Raw genomic sequence first — 25,586 nt, 5'->3', positions numbered from 1 at the left:
TTAATGCTATTTCGAGTGAAATGTGCTTTTGAAATCATAATTTTTGATGTAATGGCCTCTTTACATATTTGCTAGGTGTCCAGATTTCGACGGTTTTGACAGCTTCTTGCGACAAATTCAAGCATTCACACTTTCAAGACGCAAGACTTGAGGTTCTACAATAGATTTGTTCCAAGAGAACTTGTGTGAGAGCAGTGTAATCAACAGAGCTAAAGGCTGTGCATACTAACAGCGGTGTTATGTCTGAAAAAAAAAAACATGCTCTTAAAATGGGGTCCAGCATGTCAGATTGCTGTGAAAGCGATGTGTCAGCAGCGTTCGGTGAGGGTGGACTATTCACTTGTCAGGTGGTGCTCTGTTACTGTGGCCCCTGCTGGAGACACGAAACTCCTGTGCTGCTGTTGCGTATATATTACTTTAGGTCCAATTGGGCATAGTGGTTTCAGTTGTTCCCTGAACATTGATCTGCTGAGTTCATTCAAGGCCAAACATAACCTTTAACCGACTGGCAAAACTTGTCACGACAGAGCAAAAAAAAAAAAAAGACTTCAGTCTTTGCTTTTTTCATTTCCATTCCTTGTGAAGGAACAAATCCGGAAAGTTCCATAAATTATATCCACAGATAAAGGGACAAAGGACAAAAATGCACTGCTTTCCAAAGGGCCTTGTCAATTTGAATGAAAAAAAAACAAAGGCACACAAATAACAACTTATTTGTGTGGTTAGTGGTTATTTTACATACTCAGATAAGTGGCGTGTATAATAGACATATAATACAATTTACGTTATTTACATAACATACACACGACTGTGTGCGAGCGTGAACAATGTACGTGTAGAGTAAATCTTACACCCTGTCACCCTCTGTGGATGAATCCAGTTGATAAATGGATTCACCGTCATCAGTTTAATTGCTCTGTATTCCCCAACTCACGTACACACATATACGCACATACAAATCTTAACACATAAGCACACACTACACACACACACACACACACCCACACACACACACACACACACACACACACACACACACACACACACACACACACACACAGACACACATCTCCTTTCTCACTTTTTTCCTCATAAACTGTCGTCTCATTGGCTTCACATGTATGACATGTTCTCTGACCTGCGTGTCATGTTATTGTTGAATGATTTCATGGAGGGGATTTAATTGAGTGAATTTTGAGCAGGGCATGTCATCTCTCACTCCAGGCTTCCAGGGCTGGAGTGGAGGGCCCTTTCGTCTGATGAATATCTACACTGGGTCTCCGAGGCCTGTCAGACCACCCAAAGAAACCTCTCCAAAGTGCTCATGTCTTGCGCTGGCCTGTTGTCTGCCCCAAACGCACAGGCCAGGAAAGGGGCGCTGTGGCGATACCTCCATTCCAAGAGTGGAGTCACCCCCACAAAACCATGACCACTCACACATTCACACAAACACACTCAGACATTCACATGTACCTCCACATATGCAGACATACACACACACAAACTCCCCCTCCCCCCACTTCTCTCTGTCTCTCGTCTTCACCCTTTCAGCATAGTGAAACAGTGGTGATGAGAGAGACTGACAGAGACTGAGAGAGAGAGAGACCTGTGTCCCCTCTAACCCTTGCAGGTGTACACCTCCTCTCTCTGCGTGCATTGCTTGCACTCCACGTAGCAGCACCAGCGCACCTGACACTGGCAAGGCCGCGTCACCACGCGGCTTTGAGTGTTGTGGCCGCGGCCGCAGCAGATGGCGTCGCAGTTCTTGTCCTTGTAGCACTTGCGGGCCGAGGTGCCGCCCGAGTACTTGCTGGCCCGGCAGAAGCTGGGTGAGTCTTCGATGTGCAGCAGGTCCATGGTCCGGGGTATCTGGTCTCGAGGACCGATAACTGGAGGCTGCTGCTGTTGCTGCTGCTGCTGCTGTTGCTGCTGCTGTTGCTGCTGCTGTTGCTGCTGCTGCTGCTGCTGTTGCTGCTGCTGCTGGGTGCGGCTCTGGGATATGTCGCCCTCCCCGGTGGCCTCGTTGGTGGAGCTGCCCACCTTGAGTGAGGTCTCGTAGCGCTGCTTGAGCTGCTTGCCAATCTCGTGGAACGGCGAGAGCTGCCGCCAGCACGTCTGCACGGTGCAGGAGCCTGACACGCCGTGGCACTTGCAGGTCGTCTCCACCCCAGCTTTGATCACCTGAGCAGGGCATGGAGGCATGTGTCAGTTATCTCACTTCAAAGGAACCCAGTGTTGACCAAACATCACTCTCAATAACTGCATAAGAGCAAGATATGCCGAGGACACTGCTTCTTTTCATCCTGGACAATATTGGCATGTTAACTGTAAATAAATGCACACGTCACATTACACTAGTTTTGTATCACAGTCATTTTGGTGACTTTGATGTCCAGCTTTGCTATTCCCTCAGTCAATGCTGCAGTGGAGTAATCAGGAACTGAATTGATGAGGCACAATGAGGTTGCATAATAACTTCAAAGCAGAGACAGAAACCGCCATCAGGACCCAACCCCATCCCCCACCCCACCCCCCAAAAAAATTATGTTGACCACCCGAGGGTTTAAGGTCAGGCTTGAAGAGGGTAGGTCCTGGCAATATCGCAATGATAAACATGGGTAATGATGCCTGATTTAAGTCAATGATGGTTATTAGAAATAAGTGCACCACTGCATTCTCCAAAGTACTTCCTAAATAAAAGATCTATTGAGATGGCCCTGGGAAAATCTGAGAAGCGACATTCTTGGGGTTGTTAAGAGGTAAGAGAGGGAAAAAAATCCAAGGTCTCCCCCTACAATTGTGCCAATGTTGTTTTACTTCTGGTTCAGTAAAAGAGTCTGGCAAAGCACATTAACTACCTAGCAGCTCAGCAAAATGTCTGACACTGCATTGCCTCTTACCTCTCAGTGCTCAGGAGGTTAATAAATACAACAAATGAACTGATACATCATTCATCATATGAGTAATAGAGTGAGTAACAGATCATAAAAACTATATTGTCATACATTTTATGTCATGTGAAATGTATAAAACAAACATTCCCCGTTGCCTGATCCTTCACCAGTGCTTTCACATTGTAAAATGGAATGGTGAATTTGAAAGTGCGTATCCACCACCACACTGGCAATTCAGCGAAATGTGACAAGTCAGCTTTAAATTGCTGGCGATGCCGAGGCAAGCACATTCCATGGTTTGCGCTCCATATGGTACTGCACCCCAAGTTTTTGTACACCTCACTAGATGTGCAAAAAAAAGAGAATAAAAAACAGCACTATAAATGTTTTATTGCAAATCAGGGTTCCAGAATGGACTTGGATGGGCAGCGCAACGGGGAAGAGCACGCAGCGGGCAGCCCTTGGGGAGACATCTGTGTCTGCTAACATTTGTGCTTTGCCATAATTTATATTCAAACAAAAAATGAAAAAATGCAACAATACGAGAAAACCTGAACAAATGCTCACGGGGGCCAAAGCACCCGTTTGTTTTGGCCGTTATGTTGGGGGACCTTTCTCTAGTCTTTTTGCGTCCAGCTCTCAAAAGCTACGTCCAAACTACATTTCTCCTCCCTGTCTCACCACAAACAATGGTGGAGGTATGCTTGGGACAGCCCAAGGCCCTCACTGGTCACTCACTGTAAAGGGAAGCCAGTGGTGGAAAAATGGGAGCTTCAAAACATTTCTGAAACGAGTCCTTTTGCATAGGACCTAAGGGATTGCTAAAGCATTTATCACTGTATTTATTCAACAACCACAGCACGCAGTTAACAATATGGTCTTTGTGTGAATTACCCTCTCCACTGGAATGACTGTGAAATATATTGTTATCCAGTTAAAATCACATTAAATAATGTGTTTAGAATGTGGTTATTTCACTGTGATCTTTTGAGAATATGCACTCTCAGCTTCTAACTAAGACCGCTGTTTGAAATGAGTCTATGTGATTGTGAAATTGTCTGAACAAAATGCTATTATAAGCCTTACTGTTAAGTGTTACTATAAGCAATGATCCAATTCCCTCAGTAATCTGTCTCATGTCATAGTTCATACAGTTCAATGTAGAACTATGAGTATGTCTTGTGATTAGGTCGTATGAATTGAACAGGTTAGACAATCGTATCCATATTGTTCTGTTCCTGTCATGTAGAACCTTTGCTAGGTAGCAACCAAAAAAATGCCCTGTGCTTACCTTCATGCCAACATTAGTGTTGTGCATGTCCACCCGAGCACGGAGATCTTTGTTAGATCTCTTGCCCAGAAAGTCCTTGACAAATTTGTTGCTGTACTTGAGGTTGTCTCCGCAGCCGCCCCACTGCCAGGCCTTGCGGTTCTCCAGGTCTGGGGCTTCGTCACAGGTACAGCGCTCCATGCGGCCCGCACTGCAGGCCTTGGCCATGGCATGGGTCAAGCCAGCAGAGGAGATGGCAAACAGAAAGGCTGTCTCCTTGAACCCTGGGGGAGAGGTTAGGATATAAGACAGTTAACAAGTAACTCCTACTATGGCTGACATAAAGATACACATCCCATCCAGAGTGGGATTGTGTAAAATGTATTTGTAAAGTAGTGTCATTTAGAAAATCCGTTACATTTGCAGCCTCTTTACTGATGATCAAGACAACCGTTAAATCTGAAACTTGTGTGAAGTAGCAGTAACCTGTTTAGGGTTTCCATGGTAACGAGTGATGTGAAAACTCCTCTACTTCATTTGAATGGCACTCAAAAAAGTTAGCTGTGCTCGAGTTCTGAGAAACATTTGTGGTGTTGACACGAAAAACTAACTAAGCAGCGTATGACGCACGCACCTCTCTTCAGAATGTTGGCTCGGTAGCGCCCCTCGAGGGTGCAGTTCCACCTCTCGTAGCGGAACTGGTACTGGCACTCCAGGGCGCTCAGGCTGATGGCCTCCATCAGCGTCTCTGCCACACCCGGGTCGCGGCGGCACATTCGCCGCTGCTTCTTCTCCAGCTTGAGGCGGTCGCACAGCTTGTAGTGGGCCTTGGCCACCCTCTCCTCCGGCTGTGAGCTCAGTGGCAGGATGGACAGGGGTTCATTACCTGTCAGCCTGGGACAGGAAACACAAGCACAGACACACAGAGTCAGTGCACTGGGCAACGACCGACAGTAATGGACAGCAAGAACAATGGGCTGGAAATGAATTGTATGTTTGTTGTATACTGCAGCTTTCTTCAGCTGGTATGGGGTGTTTTCTATTGTGTGTGTGTGATTAGTGCATACATCAGCAGACAAATTTGGGAACACACTTGAACACACCCAGAATACTAATACATCCTTTACGCTATGTATTTAGACATACAGTATAGGACTTGTCCTCTGGGTCGAGACAACTCACAACGACCTGTAGTTGAGTGTAACACTCCCCTCAGTAATGGTATGCATAAAGCCAAGTTGCACTCATCGACAATCAGGAACTATTGTCTCGCTTGTTGTTAATGTTCACATACATTTGGTGTCCAAACTCCATCAGAATAGTTAATGTTCAAGAGAATCCAAGCGTTGCTTAAGGTCAACAGTGAGATCAGCATGCAAAGTGAGCCCAGGCACTGTGTTTATGTTGGACCAGATGCATAGACAAAAGTGCAGAACCTATCCACTCACTGCATAAAACATTAGGCTTCTCACTTAACACAGCCGAGAAACAAAGAGGCTTTCAGTATGCGTGCCTTCCTTTCACACGCTGCACATGAAAAGCAGAATTATTCCCCTCCTCTCTACACATGGTACGGACAGTACGCACAAAACAGATTGGGACATCTTTTGACAGTTTATTTTGGGGCAAGTGAGCATAAAACATGCTAGCAGGGTCTGCCGCATAGCTGGTGTACAGCTGCCCGGGCTCTCTGAGGTTCTGAGGTTGTGCTGGTGAGAGCTGAGCGCGACTCTCACAAACACACGCCGGGGGACGGGATGGTCAGGCTGCCACCATTTTGGTCACACCAACTGACAGTATTGGCAGGATAGTTGCTCATTATGTGCAATTTCTGGGTCCCTTTTACACGTCCAAAGCGAAGCAGCAGAATAAATGGCTTTACAGAACTCACAAACACACTTACTTCTGCTGCACACATGTCATTACAGAAACATTTATGCTTTTAAATCTGCCACTTTTGTCCACTAATATAGACAGCGGCTATTATTAACTATGGCCTGGGGTTGCCCCAACAACATAAATCAACACCGAAGCGGGCATGAGGTTCACAGCTGTGCCGGAGGTTTCAAGGAAGCTCAAAAGCATTTCTCTCTCTCTGATCACCTCCATAGAATTTTTGCTGAGGAGAGCCGAATGCACAGACCTGTCTCCTGCCGCTGGCATCGACCCCCGAGCTCTCTGCCAAATTTCCACAATTCAGGCACTGGTGCGCCTTGGCTTTAGAGTGAGCAGTTTCACAAAGAAGTCATGAAACATGAAAACCTGGTGTTTACTCAACAATTCAAGCATGTCTCCATTCAAAAACGCAGGGGGGGCAGAGTTATGCGTTCATTTTGTTTTTATTTTGTGGGGGGTTTGGTGGTCGAGGGGATGTTGAGAATTGGGTGGCGGGCCACTGTTTTTAGGAAAAGCAGTATTTTTGCTTAGTGTTCATTTACTGGAGGCTATTAGCAAAAGTGTGTGGAGGGCCTTCACAACCACCGCTTAATAGCGCTCTCATACTCCAAGCCAGGAGTGCTTTACAGTCCGTTAACTCTTCATTAATAGAGGCGCAATATCTCAGTACTGTACAGTAGTGGTGTATGTAGGGAGGAGAGTGATCAGACTGTGCGAGCTACACCCATCATCTGGTAGTCATCATGATCACCAGCACACAGCTCTTCCTATGAAAGATAGGTTTCGGTGAGCTTGAATATTTCTCCAGTGGAGAGACCTTTGGATAATCCAATTATGACAATTATGATATCCTTGTGGTTGGCTCTGGAAACACTTAATATAATTATTTATATTTATTTATATAATTATGGTGCCTCCACCCTGGCCATGTCTGAGAAAGAAAAACCATGGTTACACAGCGCACTGCTATGGGGGAACTCTACCTGAGGACAATTATGTAGAGCAGCCAGGTTTCTGCCCAACAAATGACATCATTTCTGGCCATGAGGTAAATCACAGACACCCTGCTGCATTAGCATTCCCAGAGACCTGTCACCCAGACTGGTTTAATGACTAACAGTGTTTCCGTCTCGAAACTCTCAACTGATCTTTATAATCTCTGTCAAGCAAGGCCATGCGTTCCCAGCCGCCATCGCTAAAGTTCAACAAAGTTCACATACTTATGCAACTGTCATGTGTATTGAACCAGTTGTGTTTAATGCACCTTTGCAACCCCCACAGAGATCTGATGCGAAAACCACACAAAAGAGATTTGCCCTGATCCTCAACACAGATCTGCTTGAGTAGATCTGCAGTCTTCAGGCTGTGCGATACTGAAACAAGGAGCGCCTTTAGTCTAACCTTGGGACCAATGTAAGGACACAGTTAGCTTTCTGACTGCTGTGTTTGTAGAGTAATAGTTATGGGACAACATGAAGGATGGTGCAGCTGAACCACTTGCGTCATAACATCTCCAGGGTAAAAAAAAAAAGAGCACTCGGACACCTCCGTTTTTTCCTGCCTCTCGACATGTTTCAGTTTCCTGTTTTCTTCTGAGTCTGGTCGTCATGTCCATGACAAGGGCAGCAAATTCACAGCAGTCAGTCAAAAGGAGAGCAATGGCAGGCACAGTAAAGCTGGGCTTTTTGGAATTTGTGTATTCAGACGAGGCCAAATGTCTCCATTTTTCCTAAACTTGTTTGCTTTTCCTACCTGCTTTGACACTGGATGAGTTTACAAGTGGAAACTAGGCAAGTCAGGACTTGAAAAACCTGTTTGCCTGACAGCTCTTGGTGTTTCCAACACTGAAGAATGTGTGGTACTCCAAACTTATACATAGACATCAGCTGTTAGTAGCCTATTTGTTATTAGGACAACTGTTATTGTGGTTGTGAACACTTCAGATAAAAAAAGAGATGGGTGTATACTGTCCCATGTCATGGATTCAAGTCACAAAGAACAAAAAGATGACATTCTTGTTTGAACATGAAGGGCCATGTTTCAAGGGCAGTAGTGTGGTATCGCTTTGCTGATATCATTGCTGATTGCCCTGTGAAATCATTTGTGGTGTTGTTTTTTATCCATAAACTAGTGATCATTGTTGGAAAAGTATCAAGGTTATAAAAATAGCCTAAACCATTGCTCAGAAATATCTATTAATATGACTAAAATATCCAAAATGTAATGAGATTCAAAAGCAGTTGAGAACACAGTCTTGCATGCATAAAAAACATTTAACTGGAAAGCTGTTGCTGTTGTGCTATGGCATTTGTTTAGGATGTTGACCTTTCACCTCCTGTTTTAAATGTTACATTTTTAGAAAACTGAGGATACAACTTTAATAACTAAATAGCATACCGGTAGTTTACTGACATCCATTTAGACAATTGGCTCTAATTTTATTGACGGGCAACAAACAAAGCAACGAGCAACGAGCAAAGTCCGTCGCAAATGAACTAAAGCTAGCGTGTGGGAGCATTGCGCTAAGCCACCCATGTTTGCACTTAGGATCTTACTTGTGGTATTAGATTAGCTAAATGATTTTGCCAAGTTATTAAATTAGCTTTAGTTCATGTGTGGCAGACTTTTCTCATTGCCAGTTGGCCGTCATTGAAGTTAGGGCCCATTGTCTCTAGACAGTGGTCATGTACAAGAGCTCAGCTTAAGTAGAAGGCTCTCATGGAAAGTCTCCGATGAGCACAAAACAGATGCTTGTGGTTAGTCAAACACAACCCGGGAATCACGTCACTCTTTTGGAGATTCTGTGTGACGTGTGTCTATCTGACAGAAAAAAAAGACACTATGGAACTGGAGTCCAGCCAGACAAAATCGCTCTGTTAAATCCCTTGACTGCTGCTGCTGTCTTACAGCAGAATATTTTTAGCCAGTTACCAACAGGGCTCGGGGCAAGATTGGGATGTGTGAGATTTGAGAGCAGTCAAATGTTCCCAGTCTCCCGAGATGAAGCTGTGATACCTCGCTCACTGTGCATGTTTTCCACTCTGAGGCTGAACTCTCAAAAGCTAACTGCTATCACAGATGTGCTTTCACATTAATCCCCATTTCAATAACATGCACTTATGAGGAGAACTGTGAAACCATCTAGTCAGTATGCGGTTCATCAGTTTGATGGTACTTAGGTCCATGCTTCCATTTGGTATTATTGATATTTATTTATGATGATTTACAATGAGGGTAGTGTTTGTGGTTTTCAAATACCATAGCACAAAGTCATGAATGACAGAGCAAGGACTTCGCTGTAAATGCAGTTGGGTACATATAGGCTGGCTTGTCATCAGCCTATGTAATGCATACAGGATATATGGTGACACTGGTATTTTTAGCAGGGCTCAGTCAGAGATGGGTTGTCAAGGTGTAGGACATTACCGCACAATAACGGCATCTGAGGATGGCATCAACTGGCACTTTGCATCTTGGCATCTTTCTCAGCATCAACAAGACCAGTATCCCACAGAGGCAGAATACAGTGTACACAGAGAGTGCATGGGTGTGGCAGATGTCCTAAAACAGTTTTCCAAACCTTGTCTGCACTAGGCCTTTTAGGAAGCCAAATGGACTGTCTGTCATTATCATTAGCCTCAACCACAGCCAGAGACCACTCCCTGTGTTTTTAATCAATCAATGTACAGATGTACAGTGAGATTTCACTCAGGTTTTAAAAACAGGCACCCTGTGAGGATCCATTACAAATCACACAGCCTTATTATTGCACATCATAATTGTATTATTTACCATATTATAACCATTTTATAATTATTACCCACCACTGTGAACATGACACACAGCAATGAGCAGAGGGAATGCTCTACACTGATTTATGTTTTGAAGCCAAGAGCCAATTTGTTTTTCTGTTGGTGTTTGAGGTGTTGGCACGGCAACACGTATGGAACATAATACCTGCTGCACGACAGTATAAAGCGCCGTGTTATCATAAGTGAGGTGTGATCCCTGCCACTGTTTGCTCAGCTTGGCTTTTTCCAGTTTGCTCACATTTGCTTTCTGCCTAAGCATCGCTGTAGCTTTACAAGGTTAATCTTGCTCATTGCCTTGCATCCATCTTTCACTAACTACATCACATGGCTGTTTGGGTCCTTTTTTATTACTGTCAACACTTCACATTGGCCATGACATTGACATCATGTGCATTTGCCTGCGCAAGGGCAGAATGGAAACCATGCATCTTGCTTTTTTGCATCATCACACATAACCTCACCACCACAGAGCACAAACCCTGACTGCAAGCCATGCCATGACAATTCGTGTATTTCCAAAGTATTTTTCTAAAGAAGAAATACAGAGCAGGGACTGGTGTCATTCTGATGAGGTTGTTGGTTTGTCTCATAGTATCCATTTCTGGCAGTGTAATAGCAATTACACATGGAAAAACATGGAGGTACAAAGCTTACAAATGACAAATGATCAGGTGATGATTTGTCCTGTCATGGAACTTCACCTTTTAGCTGAAGTCATTTCAACACTTACCAAAATAATCTTTCCCATGCGTATGCACTGTGGTATCTAGTTTAAGGTGTGAAACTTTTATACAACTGTGATCTCAGTTCTGACTTGGTAGCCTATTCATTTAGGGGTAAATCTGAAAATATATCAACTTTTCAGTCATATAATAATACATTCGTTTTTTTTCTGCTCGGTAACACATTTAGGCCTTTCCATGTCTACACAGAGCTGTAAAAATGTAATCTTGTCAGTATCTTCAAGTCTCTCCGGGAGATGAATGACCAAAGCGCATTTGTTTCCGTTCAGAATACTTTGGCGTTGGGGTTTAGGACACAGTTCATATATCTTACCTGAGACAAAAAACCCTCCAATATATCACAAACCCACACCCATTTACATGCCTGCTCTCTCACATACATACGCATACAGACACATTTGGAGCTAATCAGAAGCAGATGTGTGAGGCACTCTGGCCCTGATCTGCTGACAATATAAAATCCAAGTCTTATTTGGTTAACAGTGAGACAGAGAGAACCCTCCACAGGTCCTCTGTCATTTGCCAAAGTGAGCCTTTCTTTTAAGACACCAGAGCAGCCCACACTAGATGGAGGATTCATTGGTGTGGACACTGAGGATGCAGAGGGCATGTCTAAGATGTGGGCTGATATGGTTATGTTCTTGAGACTCAGTAAATGTTTGACAAGTAAGACCAGCAGCGTGTTCATTCCAGTACCTCTAAACAACAGGTGTTAAGTCACTGTTCAGTGTGTGTGCGCTTAGCCTACATGTCTATGTCTGTGTGTGTGTGTGTGTGTGTGTGTGTGTGTGTGTGTGTGTGTGTGTGTGTGTGTGTGTGTGCATGTGTGTGTGTGTGTGTGTGTGTGTGTGTGGGAATGTGTGTGTGTGTGTGTGTGTGTGTGCGTGTGCGTGTGTGCGTGTGTGCGTGTGTGCGTGTGTGCGTGTGTGCGTGTGTGCGTGTGTGCGTGTGTGCGTGTGTGTGTGTGTGTGTATGTGTACAGGCACGTGTCTGTGTTTGTGCATTTGTGTGTTGTGCTACCTGACAGTCAACACCTCTCCCAGTCAACCCGGCTGAACCCAGCCCCAAGGCTGCGAGTCAGTGAGCAAGTCAAAGCGAGAGAGTGGCTCCCTCGCTCCGTCTGGACTTGCTGATTGTGTGGTCTGCTGCCTGGCAGGTCAGCCTCCCCAGCAGGGGCAATTACTCCAAACGAATGCCAATCATTCCCCCCAGCTGTTGACCCCAAACAAAGCCTTTTCTCAGACAAAACCCCCCAGCTGTCAGCCGCAGCAAACCCAAAACAAAGGCAGATGTGTGGAGAGGGACGAATTGCTCAAGAGGGGCAACAAAGCCCCATCCTGCGTCTGGTTCATGTTTCGGGGGGGTGGGGGGGTTCGTCCTTGGCGTGAAGCGAAACCATTGCGGGTCCTCCATTATCCATTTCTCCCCCCAAAAAAACCCTGACAAACCTCATAACACAGAAGCGTGACAATGTGAGAATCAATTAGCAGCCATTCTGCCCAGTGTCTGTGTGTCACTCTAACCCTAATGACAGCCCATTAAAACAAGGAGAGAGTTTAAGGTGTTGACCCCACCTGATCTCTGTGTGAAACTGCTTGCAGGCCTCTCTACCTTGTGACTTCTTAGATTTTGAGTATTTAAACTGATAGCCTGCGGGCATTGCAGAGAGCGGGAGAGACAGACAGACAGAGCGAGAGGGACTCAGAGGCATCACAGGAAATGTGTTAGGCAGTAGAGAGGGGAGGGTGTGAAAGATACAAAGAGAAGAAAAAGATTGGTAGAAAGAGAGGCGAGAGAAGGAGAAAGTGAGGAAAAAAAAATGTCCTCCACTAAAAAGCTGGATGAACTTCAGACCACTGTACTGGAGACCCATCTGGTGTCTCGCGGGCCAGGGCAAGCAGGAATGTGAGTGTGGTATGCTCCCTCAGGCACGGCCAGCAGCCATGGAAGCCTGTTTGTTTTACTACTGAGGGCCGTGCCCAGGAGCCAAGAGCTGCCGCTCCACGGGCGATGGAGCCCAAGCAGGAGAGCGGTTACTACGGTTACTACGCAGTGGGTAAGGCTCACCTGAACATGGGAGCAAGACACTGCGGTAGGGAGGCCTTCAGCATGACCTCTCCAAATAACACAGTATGCTTAAAAACCTGGGTCAGAGATATATATTTGAACAGACTCTGTAAGGCTATTACTGAGTAACATGGGCTTAACTTTATCCTCAAACAATGTGTATATCGTTGAGGCAAAATGTGTTCTTGACCATGATTTGGTCCGCAAAAAGAATTTGTTTTGTTTGAAAAACATTAAATAGACTTCATGGTACAGCCAAAAAAATGGCCCAAGTCACATTGATTCTACGAGGACAATCATTGGCGCGAATGAGCATTCAACTCCATGCGTTTTTAAGGACAAGTCTTGGACAACGTGAGCAATAAAACTTTTGCATTCAGCAAAGCACTCTTGAATAGCGAAGAGATGACGAATCGTCTGCTTACAGACAAGCTCTTTCACAGCGGCAGCGAGATAGTCCCGGTCACATGTCTCCCAGGGCCCAGTGACACACACACAGGAAGTGACCAACCGTCATATCATCCCTGACCCCCTCGGCCCCCAAAGACCGGGGAGTCACGCTAATAGCACAGGTCACCCATTACACTCTTGACACCAAGAGTTTCGGAGACACAGACCAAACTACATGAAGCCGAAAACTATGCTGTTGAGTCATGACTTTAGAGGAGTTACACTGAGTCTTTTCTGTGTGAAGCCCTCCAACTTGCTCGAGCGCCCTCACGCTCTCTCTCTTAAAGGACTTCGTTCTGTGTTTTTTGTCCCCGGAGGTGGAGCTCAGCGTCCGCCTCCCTGGGAGAGCAGCCACCGGGCTGGGGGAGCGGTGATGGCGGAGCACCAGTGTGTGTGCACGGGGACACGGGAGCCGGGGGCATGGTAAGAGGTTTAACTACAGTGTGAGAACCCCAGCCCTCCCTCCTCCCTCTCCTCCCTCACTCCCTCACCGCCTCTCTCTCCTCCAGCGATCCCCCGGCTGCACTGGGTCAGCGGCTCAGGAGTGGTCACTGTGTGACTGGCACAGGTTGGTCGCTCGGTGCTCTCTCCACATGACTCTCCAGTCCTAGCTCACACCATGGCACAGAGCACCCCTGTACCAGCGCACTAACGCCCCAAACCCCGGGGCCCGCGCACGCTTGTGTCAGGTACGAGCAGGGTGCTCCACACACACACACACACACACACACACACACACACACACACACACACACACACACACACACACACACACACACAGCTCTCCAAAAGCCTCGCTGACTGCTCTGAGGAAACGCGCAGCGGCACTAATAAAAGTTAACGCCGAGCAGAGCGAGCCTGTAGCTGCGCGGGCCCATTAAAATAATCATACTCATATGCACATTTAGACACAATCAAAGGCTTTTTCATGGCTACCCACCCGTGTAAAAAGCCAAATTTCTCTCACAGAACAGGAGCTGTTTTTAAACCATGCATCAACAAACACGAGTGACCAGGTTTAGTCATATTATTTACGGTAATTTACAGTTGCTACTGAGAGATTATGAGGGTTTTCCTGTGAGCATTCCTGTGAGTTTTACAGATATCATGAAAAATGTGCATGCCCAATTCTTGTGGGGTTCATTGATCAAGTCATTAAGTCAAGATGTCAGGGTTTGTTGTTAAGTGCCCCAATTAAAGTCAAGACCTGTCGATGTGGCTCACCTTGCTCCCTTGACTGCAGGGCATGAAATAACAGGACTGGTAGCAATTAAGGTGTGGCTGATGCATGCTAGACATATCTGCCCTTGACAGTTGACCCAGAGTTTATTCGGTTATTTTGTACATCATTTAAGCTTTGAGCAAATGTTGGGAAATCTGAGAGACGTTATTCAAGTCCAAGAAAGCGCCAGATCTGGCCCTTAAGCCTCTACCTTCGAGTGTAGGCTTCTAAAGCCGTCACAACAGACTACAGACTGCAGGCCTTGACTGCTGCTTCTGTCAATTAAGAAATCCCTAAAGAATTGGGAACATAGAATTCCAGTGAAAAATAATGATTTGCTCAATCCCTGGTGAAAAACGCAAGCCAGAGGTACAATTATTCCAAATATTTTTACTTCTCTGCATTGGGGGGTCAACGCTGATGCAGAACAGACTATTTGAAAACAGATAAGACCCAAACATTGCCTTGACATAGTTTACAGGTCTCGATGGAGAGTCTCCCCCTCCCCTCTCCAGCAGACCTCCAAGCATGCTTTCATGGCCTGATAGCGCTGGATCTCCCTGGGTCAACACTGAGAGGAGTGTCATTTCCAAGAGGGCTGCAAGGCATAGACTTTTGTCAGACTTCTAATCTTGGCTTTAGACAGCAGTCATTTCACCAGTGTTCCCACACGCAATGGGAAGGAAATTGGGCTGTGGTGAGGGACGGGAAGCATAAGACATGGCAATCCCACTAATTAACTTCATTTCATCAATCCTTAACCACCAAGGCTATTTGGATTCCATATTGGCTTTCCTGTTTTGCAAATTGCCCTTGTCCAGCGCCCCATCTGCGAAGCCCATCAGTGTCTGTACCTTCACCATGTTCTTCTGAGGCCCTGCGCTGGAACCCGGTCCACCCCTGAAGCCTGCAGACGGCTGGTTGAGGCAGCAGCGGCGACGCCCTCTCTTAAAAAGCCAATATTTCCAAACTGCGGTCTCCATGGCCTCCACCGATACCAGAACCTCAAGCCTTTCGGATGTGAGTGGGCCAAACACATTTTAAAGACATTCCTCGAAGCAATAATAGCATATAATCAGGCTGGGTTGCATACAGCTCCACGGCATGCCCATTCACACACAGTTTGTCTAAAGCGATTGTGTAAATGGGGTAAACAAGCTCGAGTCAATCAGATATGTGGTTAGATGTTTTGGAATATGTATGAAGCCATGCAATTAAAGGCTACCATTATACTTGAAAGTATGTGTGTGACTGTGATGCCGTGAAACCTAGGAACCAGCTAACTTCTGTGGGTGCTGTGAAGGAGCTCAAGAGTCAAGAGACTCTACAGTTCAGTGGGATCGCGCGACTTCAATTTGAGGTATCTGTGAATGTCTCAAACAAGCTGAAAGCAGGAAATGTAGAGCGGTGTATGGTTTTTGTTTTTGTTTTAGGTTGTTTTGTTGGACAGCTGTGATGCCACTGCATGTTGTTATACATCTAAGGAGAGGATGAAATTCCACGAAATCTCGTTTCACGAGACAATGTCTCTTTGGTATTCTGTGTAGTTCATTGTCTAATTTGAGAAATTAACTCCAGAAGTCCTCTCTCGTGGATCCTTTTTATGGGGTTTTCCTCTGAGCTAAAGCCAAAATAATCGCACATGCAAGTAAATCAAAAGCATACTGTACAAAAATGCCCTTAACCACAACTAACGTGAGACCAAACTATTTTTTCCTGCACTGTATTCTATTGACACAGTGTCCGGTGCCTTTGGATATGGCTGTTTTTGCTGCTCATTTCCCACTCTCCTAGGGTTACATAAAGGCCCAGAAAGTGCTGATTGAGGACCAGCCTGTGCTGGCAGTAGTGACTGCACCCCCCAGTGGAGGCTGCACACATTGCACGTGTGTATTCCCAAACATCTGAATGACTGTCTCAAACCTCAGAGGGGTCAAAACCTACGGCCTTCTGTTCACACACAGCAGCGCATGAATCTTAACACGGATCCTAACAGACTGTTGTGTCTCACCCTGCTGTGTGACAGAGCTGGGGGTCCGACCCGAACGGCTCGATCTGAGCGTGCACACCGGGTGTCCAGCCCATCATCAGCACTTGGGGAATATTATCATCAGAGGGCAGGGGGACTGAAGGATCCTCTTTCAGGGGGGTTGCTTTTGCTACAGGATATCCTGTGGAGTTAAGTTTGGGAAGTCCCTCCATCGTTGCCCCTCCCTGCCCCTGTGTGTCAGGGAGAGTAATGACGCCTTAAGACCTCGTAATGAGCCACTCGCCACCACCGTCTGCCAGGCAACACCAGCCCACACCAGCTCTGCCTCCGCGCTAATCACACAGTCATTATACTCAAAACCGCCAGCCTGCTACCAGCTTCGACATGAAGGAGAGGGCGTTCTAAGATCCGAAAAATGTTAGCGTGGGGATCACTGGTGTGTCCTCGGGGGCGATTCAAGGGCTCGCTAAGTATCTTTAAGTGAAAACAGCCAGGCCTGCCGCCGTCTCAGAGAAGAGGTTTAAAAAGTTAAGTTAATAACAGTGCAAAAGTTGAAAGGGTGCGCACAAGTTCATTTGGACGAGATTGAGAGTCTGACACATTACAGACATGACAGCAACCACTCTGAGGAAAACAGGTCACATAGGAGTGATTCACACCCAAAATTAAAACTGAGCGCCATCACTCAGGCAGCAGTAACTAGAATTACTGACAAAATCCATTAGTCTCAACTCCCACCCTGATTCTCTCTCTCATCCCCACCTCAATGCACTTGCCATGTGCAGATCCACATGTGTGAGCGATCCCCAGCTGGCCCCCGAGCGATCCGCACAGGCATGCCAGCGCAAGACCCCAAAAAAGAATCTCCTTTCACAGCAGCGTGTGCCTAAAAAAGTGGAGCCGTTCTCGGCAAGTCTCATCTGTTCCCGTCATCCCCGAGCCATCTGAGGTGTGCAGCTCTGCGGGCCAGACAGAAAGCAAGCGGCCGTGATTTCTTCCTTGAACACTTCCAGGAATTTCTCAATTACGCCTTTTTTTTATGTGCTATTCCACCCCAACCTGCTGTGCTTCCCATAAGGGGAACAGCGCTCGCTTCCAGAGACGTAACCCCCCCCCCCCCCCCCCCCCCCCCGACGTTACGGGACCGGGACCGAGAGGGGTGAGCACCTGCCACAACAGGCAGCAGCAGCGGGGGGAAAAAAAAGAGCGCTCGCATTCTTGTGGCCGGGATGACAATTTGAGTGGCTGCTTGACTACGCAAGGAATCCCACCCCACCCTCCGAGACGCAGGCCACTGGCAAAAGAGACTGTGTTTATGTTACACTTATGCTCCACCGCACAAGGGAAATTGGGTATGCTGCATTGACCCTCTATTTTGAGTAAATCAGTACCCTGAGGATGCCTCACTCACACATACACACAGGCAGTGAGTATTTATTTGAACAAGTTGTGTTAGTGTTTGTGCCCATCAAAATGTCAGAGGCTTGGATTTCACGCTGTCTCTCTAGCCCTCTGTTTAGAGGTAAATCAACTTCAGTTGAACGGGGTGGGGTGGGGTGGCGTAGGGGTTGCTTGGTTAGGAGTGAGTTTATGTCACTCTAGACTCTCTGTTGGGCTGGTCTAGACCATGTGTTGGTCCTGACTTATTTTCCCTCCGCTGCGAGCACAAATAACTCTGCACAGGCCACTGAGGCCAGATGTGCCACTCGCTGACTGGAGAGCACTCTGTCTGACGTCTTCATAGGGGCGATCTGGAGTGCAGTTCCTGACTCCAGAGACAAAACACACTTCCCTCAGGATGCAAATGGGGTTTTCATGGTTTGTTTTCCTAACCTGATGAAGTGCAAAAGAGCAAGTCATTTCCCCCGAAAGTGCCCAAATTTGAAGGGCTTTGTAACAACGAAACATCATCCGGATGGGAGTCATACCAACTCTTTGTTTAATTGCTCAAGGAGAGTTTTTTTGTGAGAAAACCACATATACTCCTATTACTGCGTAATTAGTCATATCAGACAGTTGTGGTGCCTTATTCCCACAAAAAGCCAAAGCACATAAAAATAATCTTTTGTCAGGGCAATATTTTCAGCTATGCAACCACCTTAATCCTTCAAATCTAAAAAAGAATAGCCTACCGCTCATTACTAAGAGATATCCCACCAATGACAATGTTTGGTTCTAAATGTACTGCCTTTCCAGTCAAGGAATGGAGGAACCGTGAAACCCAATGCAGAACCCCTGCAGCCAATCAAACCGGTTTACAACTCATAATGTTCTACAGGTCCTGAGGGAGCCACTCCCCAGGTTGGTCAAGGGAGCAGCTCCTCTCCTGAAAACACCTTCCGATTCCCCAACAACAGGCAAGATTGCTGCCAGTGCAACCCACCTAAAGTGAGTGAATGAACCCATTCCCTGTAATTTCAGGTCTTCAACACAACACTTGAAACGCCCCCTGAACTGAATTTCAGAGCATCGTCCAAATATGCGTAGTAGCTTGGGAGTTTATCTCATAAGTGAGGGTTCATTTTGTGGGCTTTGAGGGATGTCTCTTGGCTACAGTAAGCGTTCCCTTGAGCTCCAAGATTTGTGGTCCTTTTAAGTGTGTGCTTGTTGAAACAAGTTGAACTGGCTTTGTGATAGCCATAAACCTTTAAATGCGGCTACTAAATTAGATCTATTTTATAAGGCTGGAGATGGTATCTTCAAAAACAGTTGTCAACATAATAGGTTGACCAGCCCCCACAAACATGTGCACAGGCGCTCCCCGCTATCGCATCTTGAATGTCCACCGTTACTTAAATTAAAAAGGGTTGTAGTCGACATGATTTATGGACAAGATGGGGAAACTGTAAATTCTGGATACATTCTTTCATTTCTGTTTAAACTGTTATTAAACTTAGTGGGAGCGTACAGCGGATGCCAGAATTCTCAGTCCGTTGTTTATGCTGGATGGTGAATATTCTCTGCGAGCAGAACAGACGTTTCGGCCACCAGTTCAGCGAGCTGCATTTCTTTATTGTTACCAGCTGTTCAGACTGTACCCTCCACTCACCTTTTCCTTCACGTCTGCGCTCGGAGCTGACTTACATTATTAAGTTACAAGTACCTCGACAAAAGAATCACATGACTGCTGGTACCAACCATTCAGAATGCATGTCTACCAAAAAATTGCTTTTGTTTGCCTGCAGTCCATGAAACACACAGCTCCACTCTGCCCGAACCCTGAGAGCGTAATATCTCGTTATAGCCCACAACGTTGTTACACTAAAATAATTCATATTTAGCCTCTTTCCAATGTATTGACATTTTCAAAATTGATATGAATGTGACCTCTTTAACCATCCCCATTTCAAACTATCAAAGTGTGCTTGTTTTTCAATGTTTGTTTTTTTAACATTGATGAATAAACAAACAAAGTGGATGCTTGCGATCGCTTAAGGCAATGGACGAATTCTAGTTCATAATCAACCTGCCGCCACCCGCTGTCACTGAGTGGACTACCACTGCACTTCAACTATGCTGCAACGGCTGCGGTGCCGACAGAAAAAAACAGCTTCATGAATTAGCATTTCTCAACTACATCCTTATGGCAACAGACCCGCAGTTTTTATGATGACACGTCAAAAAGTGAAGTTACATCAAGAGCAATAAAGTCCTGTCGTTTACGAATCTGACAAGTGTAAGGAACTGCGTTCGGAATAGTCTACTGTTTATTTTGTTCTGTAAACTCTATAAAGTTTAATGTGGGTATTTCCAGCGTTTATTAATTAATTTATCAGCGACACAGAAGCCAAGTTTCGAAACAAGTGTAAAGGGTGCCTACCCGAAATAAGCCGTAGTCGGTCCAGGCAAGCTGAAAAGGTACACTATAACTGTGAATGATAACCATCCCAGGAGTAGGTGTCCATCCAGCATTTTGCAACGGCTCTAGGGCAGATCATTTCGTTTCTCCTGAGTAGCTGTGTAAAATCCCTTGTTGTGAGATCGGCACTTCTTATACAGTGAGAGGATGCCTGCGCTCCTCCCATCCAGCAGAGTGCAAGGGGAGAGAGAGAGAGAGAGAGTGGAATCGAGGGAGAGAGAGAGCGCGCGCACTAGGTAGCTTTAGGAGCTTAATTTGAGCATCGTGTTTGATCATAGTTCAATAATGAAGCGTTTACTATTTCTGGACCAAGTACAATTGTTGTGGTGAAAACTGCTTCTAAAAATAAGCAGCCCTATGAAGTCATGTGTAGGTAATTTGACATATCCTACATTACAGAGTAGGCTCTGAGTTTTAGATGAAAATGACCGATGATATGTTTTTAAGGATAAATCCAATCCACAATTTGGACTCTTGGGACTGTGATAGTTCCTGCATGACAACTTTATTCCAGGAGGACTGAAACCATTGAGAACAGTTATAAAGTTTGATAACTGTGGTTAAAATCTTATCTCTATGAATCACAGATTACCTTAGTTTCTATCTCTTTTTCTCTCCTCTTCTCTCTACCTTTCCTCTCTTCGTCGCTCTCAAAACTGGCACCACATATTTTTCTCTCACTATTTCCATATCTTTGTCATGTCATCAGTTTTTATTTTAACCTGTAGGTTCAGGTTTATTGTGTGATTTTCCCGGTGCTCGCATTGGCTCTTAATACAAAAAAAAAATCTACATTTGTATGTGATGTGTATTCCTCTGGCTCTCATCACTGAGCATATGATATCTGATTTGACAACAGGTTCTCGCTCTCTTTTGGTTGTGGTCCAAAACGACGTTCAGTCAGCATACAAACTCCAGTCAGCTGAGACAGAGTGTCAGTTTGGTATGTTTTAGAGTAGGGGGGGGAAACGATCCCTTGTTGACTCCAGGTCAAGGACAGTTTGTCATTTTTTTTTGACAAGGATGTATAGCCTCACATCTCCACAATGAGTGGTGCCAGTGAAGGGTCAGTCATTGCACAGGCTATGGACTCGCTTACAGCTGGGAGCTGCCCCAGCTGCTCTACTGACGCACAGGCTTGAATTCATAGCTTGTTGTATGGAAAAGACACACGGCCAGTTTTCATGCCCAGCAAGAAGGTAGGTACTTACCCAGAGAGTGACCAAATACCCTGCAGCGACACAGACATTAGTCTAGATTTCATCACCAAGCACTGGGCCCTTTTTGTAGAGGTAGATGAACTTTCAGACACATTTCCTTCCCCTTGAAAGAATGATCTGGTTACTGCTTAGTTTATGTCAAACCACAAGGGACTGCGCCAACAGAATGTGCATAGTCATATGAATACATTTTTCACCATTATTTATCCCTCACCAAGGTTAAACATTGTCCAGTAAAAAGTCAAAGATTAGTTTATGTGTTTGTTTGAAGTGGGGAGACGTGCTTCAGGCGGTGTGACGGTACTATACTGGAGACAGCACTGAATCTTCCTATTTATGAGCCAATTTGCTGTTCAAAACTAGAACCGGAGCCGCTTGTTTTCCCACAGGCTAATATTTCACAACAACTTTAATCAAGTTTAAATCACTTTTAAAAGTAAAATCTGGAAACTATGTTGATAAGCCTGTTCCTTGCATGCAAATGGTTTAAAATCATCAAAAAGAACCTGATGACTCATACCCTATACACAATCTCTATTAAGAGAAAATAAGTATTTAGATGCAGGTTAAGACATGTGATTGGGTTCATGATTGTTCAAGTTCAGCTGAGTATTCCTTACATTGCTTCAGTGTCGACTGACAATCCAGTCCGGTCGTGTAATTCATACACTGTATGTGAGTAAACTGTGTTTCAGCTGTTGTGATATATCCCTGTTAAACATGATGAATGGCGCAAAAGCAGAAACATTTGTACTCCCCTACCCCCCCCCCCCCCCCCCCCCCAAAACACAATCCGTCCCCATCCCTCCTACCCTGGTGTACATTCACCTTTGTTTTGGCAGTGGGTTGAGAAGGGAGATAGGGATCTGCTTTTGGGAAAAGTCCAGCACTCGCTGCACTACACCTGGGGAAGGGCCTGTGCCAGAAGGAGGGATGAATCCTATTCATCCCTGAAAAATACAGTAATGCAGATCTTTTCATTGCAGAGATCATGGTGGCACTGGCAGGTGGGCTATAGAAATGCTTTGCCAAGTTTGTGTTTATTGAAGTTCCAGTTCTCTGGGCCACACATCAGAACTGCAAGATAAAGAGTGTGTGTGTGTGTGTGTGTGGGGGGGGCTGGCCACATGCCTTAGTATGCTTGTGCTCAAAGGAACACCCTTAAGTTTTCCAGTTCATTTCTGATGATCGAGACTTTATGATTGATTTATGATATGAGTTCATTGCTGGTGGGTATTTACATTCCAGGTGATACTTGGTATTGGCTGTTGGGAATAGGAATTACAATGTTGCCAGGTTGAACCCTTTTTTGGCAGCATTGCTGATCAGCACTCATTCCAAATACATACTTCTCTTTCTCTCCCTCTGCTCCTCTCTGAGCTGTCCGTCTAACTATCTCCCAGGCTTATGTTACACTCATCTGACTGTATGACAGCAGCTGATGAATCTTTGTGATGTGGTAAACTCTGAATCTGCTTTATTCAATGCTCTGCCAGCTGCCAGATCACCAGAGGATAATACCTGAGGACTGTTTCTCAGGATTGGGGAATGTAGGTGTCACTCAGGTTGAGGGGCAACCACTGTACTGTAGCTAAACCCGGCAGCGTGCAGGTGTGGAACCCTCAGGGACGATGAACGCCTCTCGGTGCTCTGACAGTGCCGGTCCCCGTCTTTAGCTATGTTCTGCATATCTGGTTCATATGCTGCTGCCATGTTTGTATGCATTTTTCATCAAGCACAGAATTGATAGAGTGAAGAGAAGGACACGTGCATATATTTCACTTTGATTCTCATGCCCATTTGGTACAGGAGTTATGGAGTTTGCCTCTACCTTGCCATGGCTATCCACTAGTTGGAAAGTAGTGAATATGTTAACTTTTGCCGTTGGTATTGCGCAACCATATGTATTCTACATGACAAACTGTTGCACACGTTTCACAGAAGAAGCACAGAAGGTAATGAGAACTCTCGCTCCTCCCGCCCAGCATCCAACCCTTAAACCTCGCTCCAATTAGCCGACGCCTGACCTCGCCCCTCGAATCACATCCTTCTGCGTACGAAGAATGAAAATCACATCCGACTGACTAGCCTACCACCACCACCACCACCACCAGACTGTGCCCCAGACATCATTTGTGGCTTGGGGTTGGAGGCTGACGGTGCGTCTGCACCGCTGGGCCGTCTCAGGCCTTGGCTCTCACGAATCCTGGTCCACCATCCTACAGCACACTGCTCACTCCTCAAGCCCAGACTGTGCTGCTGAATCAACAGGACAAGCTCAGCTTCAAGAGAGCCCCAGTCCTAGTGCCGTTCTCTACCTGTCCCAGTGTGGCCATGGTTTTCCTGCATGCTGTCTCTGACACCACTGCGGAAAGTGATAGAGAACTGGTGTTGGGGTGAGAATCACTGCGATGCAACACTTGCCACGCTCGCACTGTCAAGCAATACGAATGTCTGATCTTGCCTTTATCCACTAAAGGTGTTTGTGGAATGTGTTCCGTCTCCAAACTGTTATTGTGATCATTTGGAGATATCTGGTTGACAGATCCCATTCCATTTGGGATAAATCAATATTTTAAAGGGGAACCCCCAAGGTATGAGGAAGGGACGACGCTGAATGGGTGGATTTAGAGTCTAAGGACTAGTTCAGGCCAAGCAGGTAAGCTATTGTTGTTGCAAATTTCCCAGGAAAATGAGGAGGAATTCTAGAGCTAATATGCGCTTGCCTGTTGCGACATGTCCGTCCCTCAATGACTTTGTTGGTATGCCATGGAAATACCACCAATTTTTCAGTTAAATGTCTCAAGGGATGATAAAGCTGGGGACGGACAGATTCCTCTGTTGGTTGCCTCAAGAAATTCAAGAATTGCATCTTAAGGGAAGTGATCTTAATGAGGTAACTTGTCATAGGCTGCTATTTAAGATTGGATTATTAAAGGATTCTCTGGACCTCTTGAACTACGGGTTAAAGAAAATGTTATGTTATATATATAATAAAGACTGGTTTGCAGATGTAATGGTAAGAGAATGTCTCAGGTCTTTCCATGTATGCCTTGTCTTCCGTTTTTTCTTTGAATTTTCCAGAACTCATCAGAATTGTTAAAGAATGTTGGCTCTGTGCAGTAGCCACAAGACTGGAGCAGTTCATGGGTTTGCTTTGCAAATCGCAAGCACCTCTGGTGGGTGATGTACACAGACTAACGCATCTCCTGCCGCCAGTGTTTGCCTTCATTCGAAGAACTCCCTGACACATTTAAGCACACATTGTGTTTCACACATGCGGCATCACCACAGACATGCCACAGTGACCTGCCAATAACAACACTGCGCTCGCAGCATGCGGCCAGCAGCATGACTATAACTCAAACACCTGAGCATCGGTTGCTTTTACACAGGAAGCTTGTGGTGGAACATGGACAACTGCTTAATGCTGAGGATCAATCGGCCTTGACTTGTGTCATACGGCGGCCAATGCTGACCTAGACTGACCCAGGGACCGGGGGGCGGGGGGTTGGCTAGGAGGAGAGGGCTGGGTTCCCTCTGTCAGGAGTGTGGTTGATGAAAGCCTGTGGGTGGTGAAGACAAACCCAGTGAGTCTTTACCAAAGGCACCCCCCCCCACATACACACACACACACACACGCACATCTCCCCTTGGTGCCATCTCTGACCTGCTCGTGTGCACCCTCCCCCTCTCCTCCCTTCCCTTCTCCAGCCCCTTATCAGACGAGTGACAAGTGAGGGAGAGACCTCGTGAGGAAGAGCGCCCTGATCAAAGGCCTGACACAGATAAGCCATGGAAGGAATGAACCATCTCACCCATCCTTGTCCCTCTCCGTGGAGAATGCAGTCCGATGAGGGACTGCTCTGAATGATCTCTTGGTCATTTCCCCGATATGCGTAACTGCAACATTCAGTCCACCCTATTCCATCAGACATATTGTGCCAAGTGAGATTAGCAGGGTGGGAGGGGTATTGTAAAAGGGGTCAATGACAATGCAAAGCGTTTGGAAATGCCAACATGACACCAGTCTCTCCCTGTGTGGAGGCTGTGAGGCAGACCGGCGGGGAAGGGATGAGTAGATTTCTAGGTGTGTGCTCCAGGGGTGTGTCTCAGCTCACCAACTTATCAAGACCAAGTTCCCTCCCTTTCCTTTGGAAACC

The 25,586-nt window shown here is 46.0% G+C and overlaps 1 protein-coding gene across 1 annotated transcript; it reads right to left on the bottom strand.

Moving 5' to 3' along the window:
• Positions 1–1,010: 1,010 nt before the first annotated feature.
• On the bottom strand, positions 1,011–20,316 carry wnt9a (wingless-type MMTV integration site family, member 9A). The gene is made up of 4 exons (XM_031563222.1): positions 20,165–20,316; positions 4,799–5,058; positions 4,186–4,448; positions 1,011–2,181 (listed from the first exon to the last, which is right to left on the bottom strand). The coding sequence occupies exons 1-4, from the start codon at positions 20,254–20,256 to the stop codon at positions 1,618–1,620; spliced, it is 1,179 nt and encodes a 392-aa protein (XP_031419082.1). The 5' UTR covers positions 20,257–20,316; the 3' UTR covers positions 1,011–1,617.
• Positions 20,317–25,586: the final 5,270 nt, after the last annotated feature.

This window comes from Clupea harengus, chromosome 25, assembly GCF_900700415.2.
Source record: "Clupea harengus chromosome 25, Ch_v2.0.2, whole genome shotgun sequence".
Taxonomy (NCBI): Eukaryota; Metazoa; Chordata; class Actinopteri; order Clupeiformes; family Clupeidae; genus Clupea; species Clupea harengus.
The sequence above is the reverse complement of the archived record's forward strand: the minus strand, read 5'-3'. Positions and strand labels throughout refer to the sequence as shown.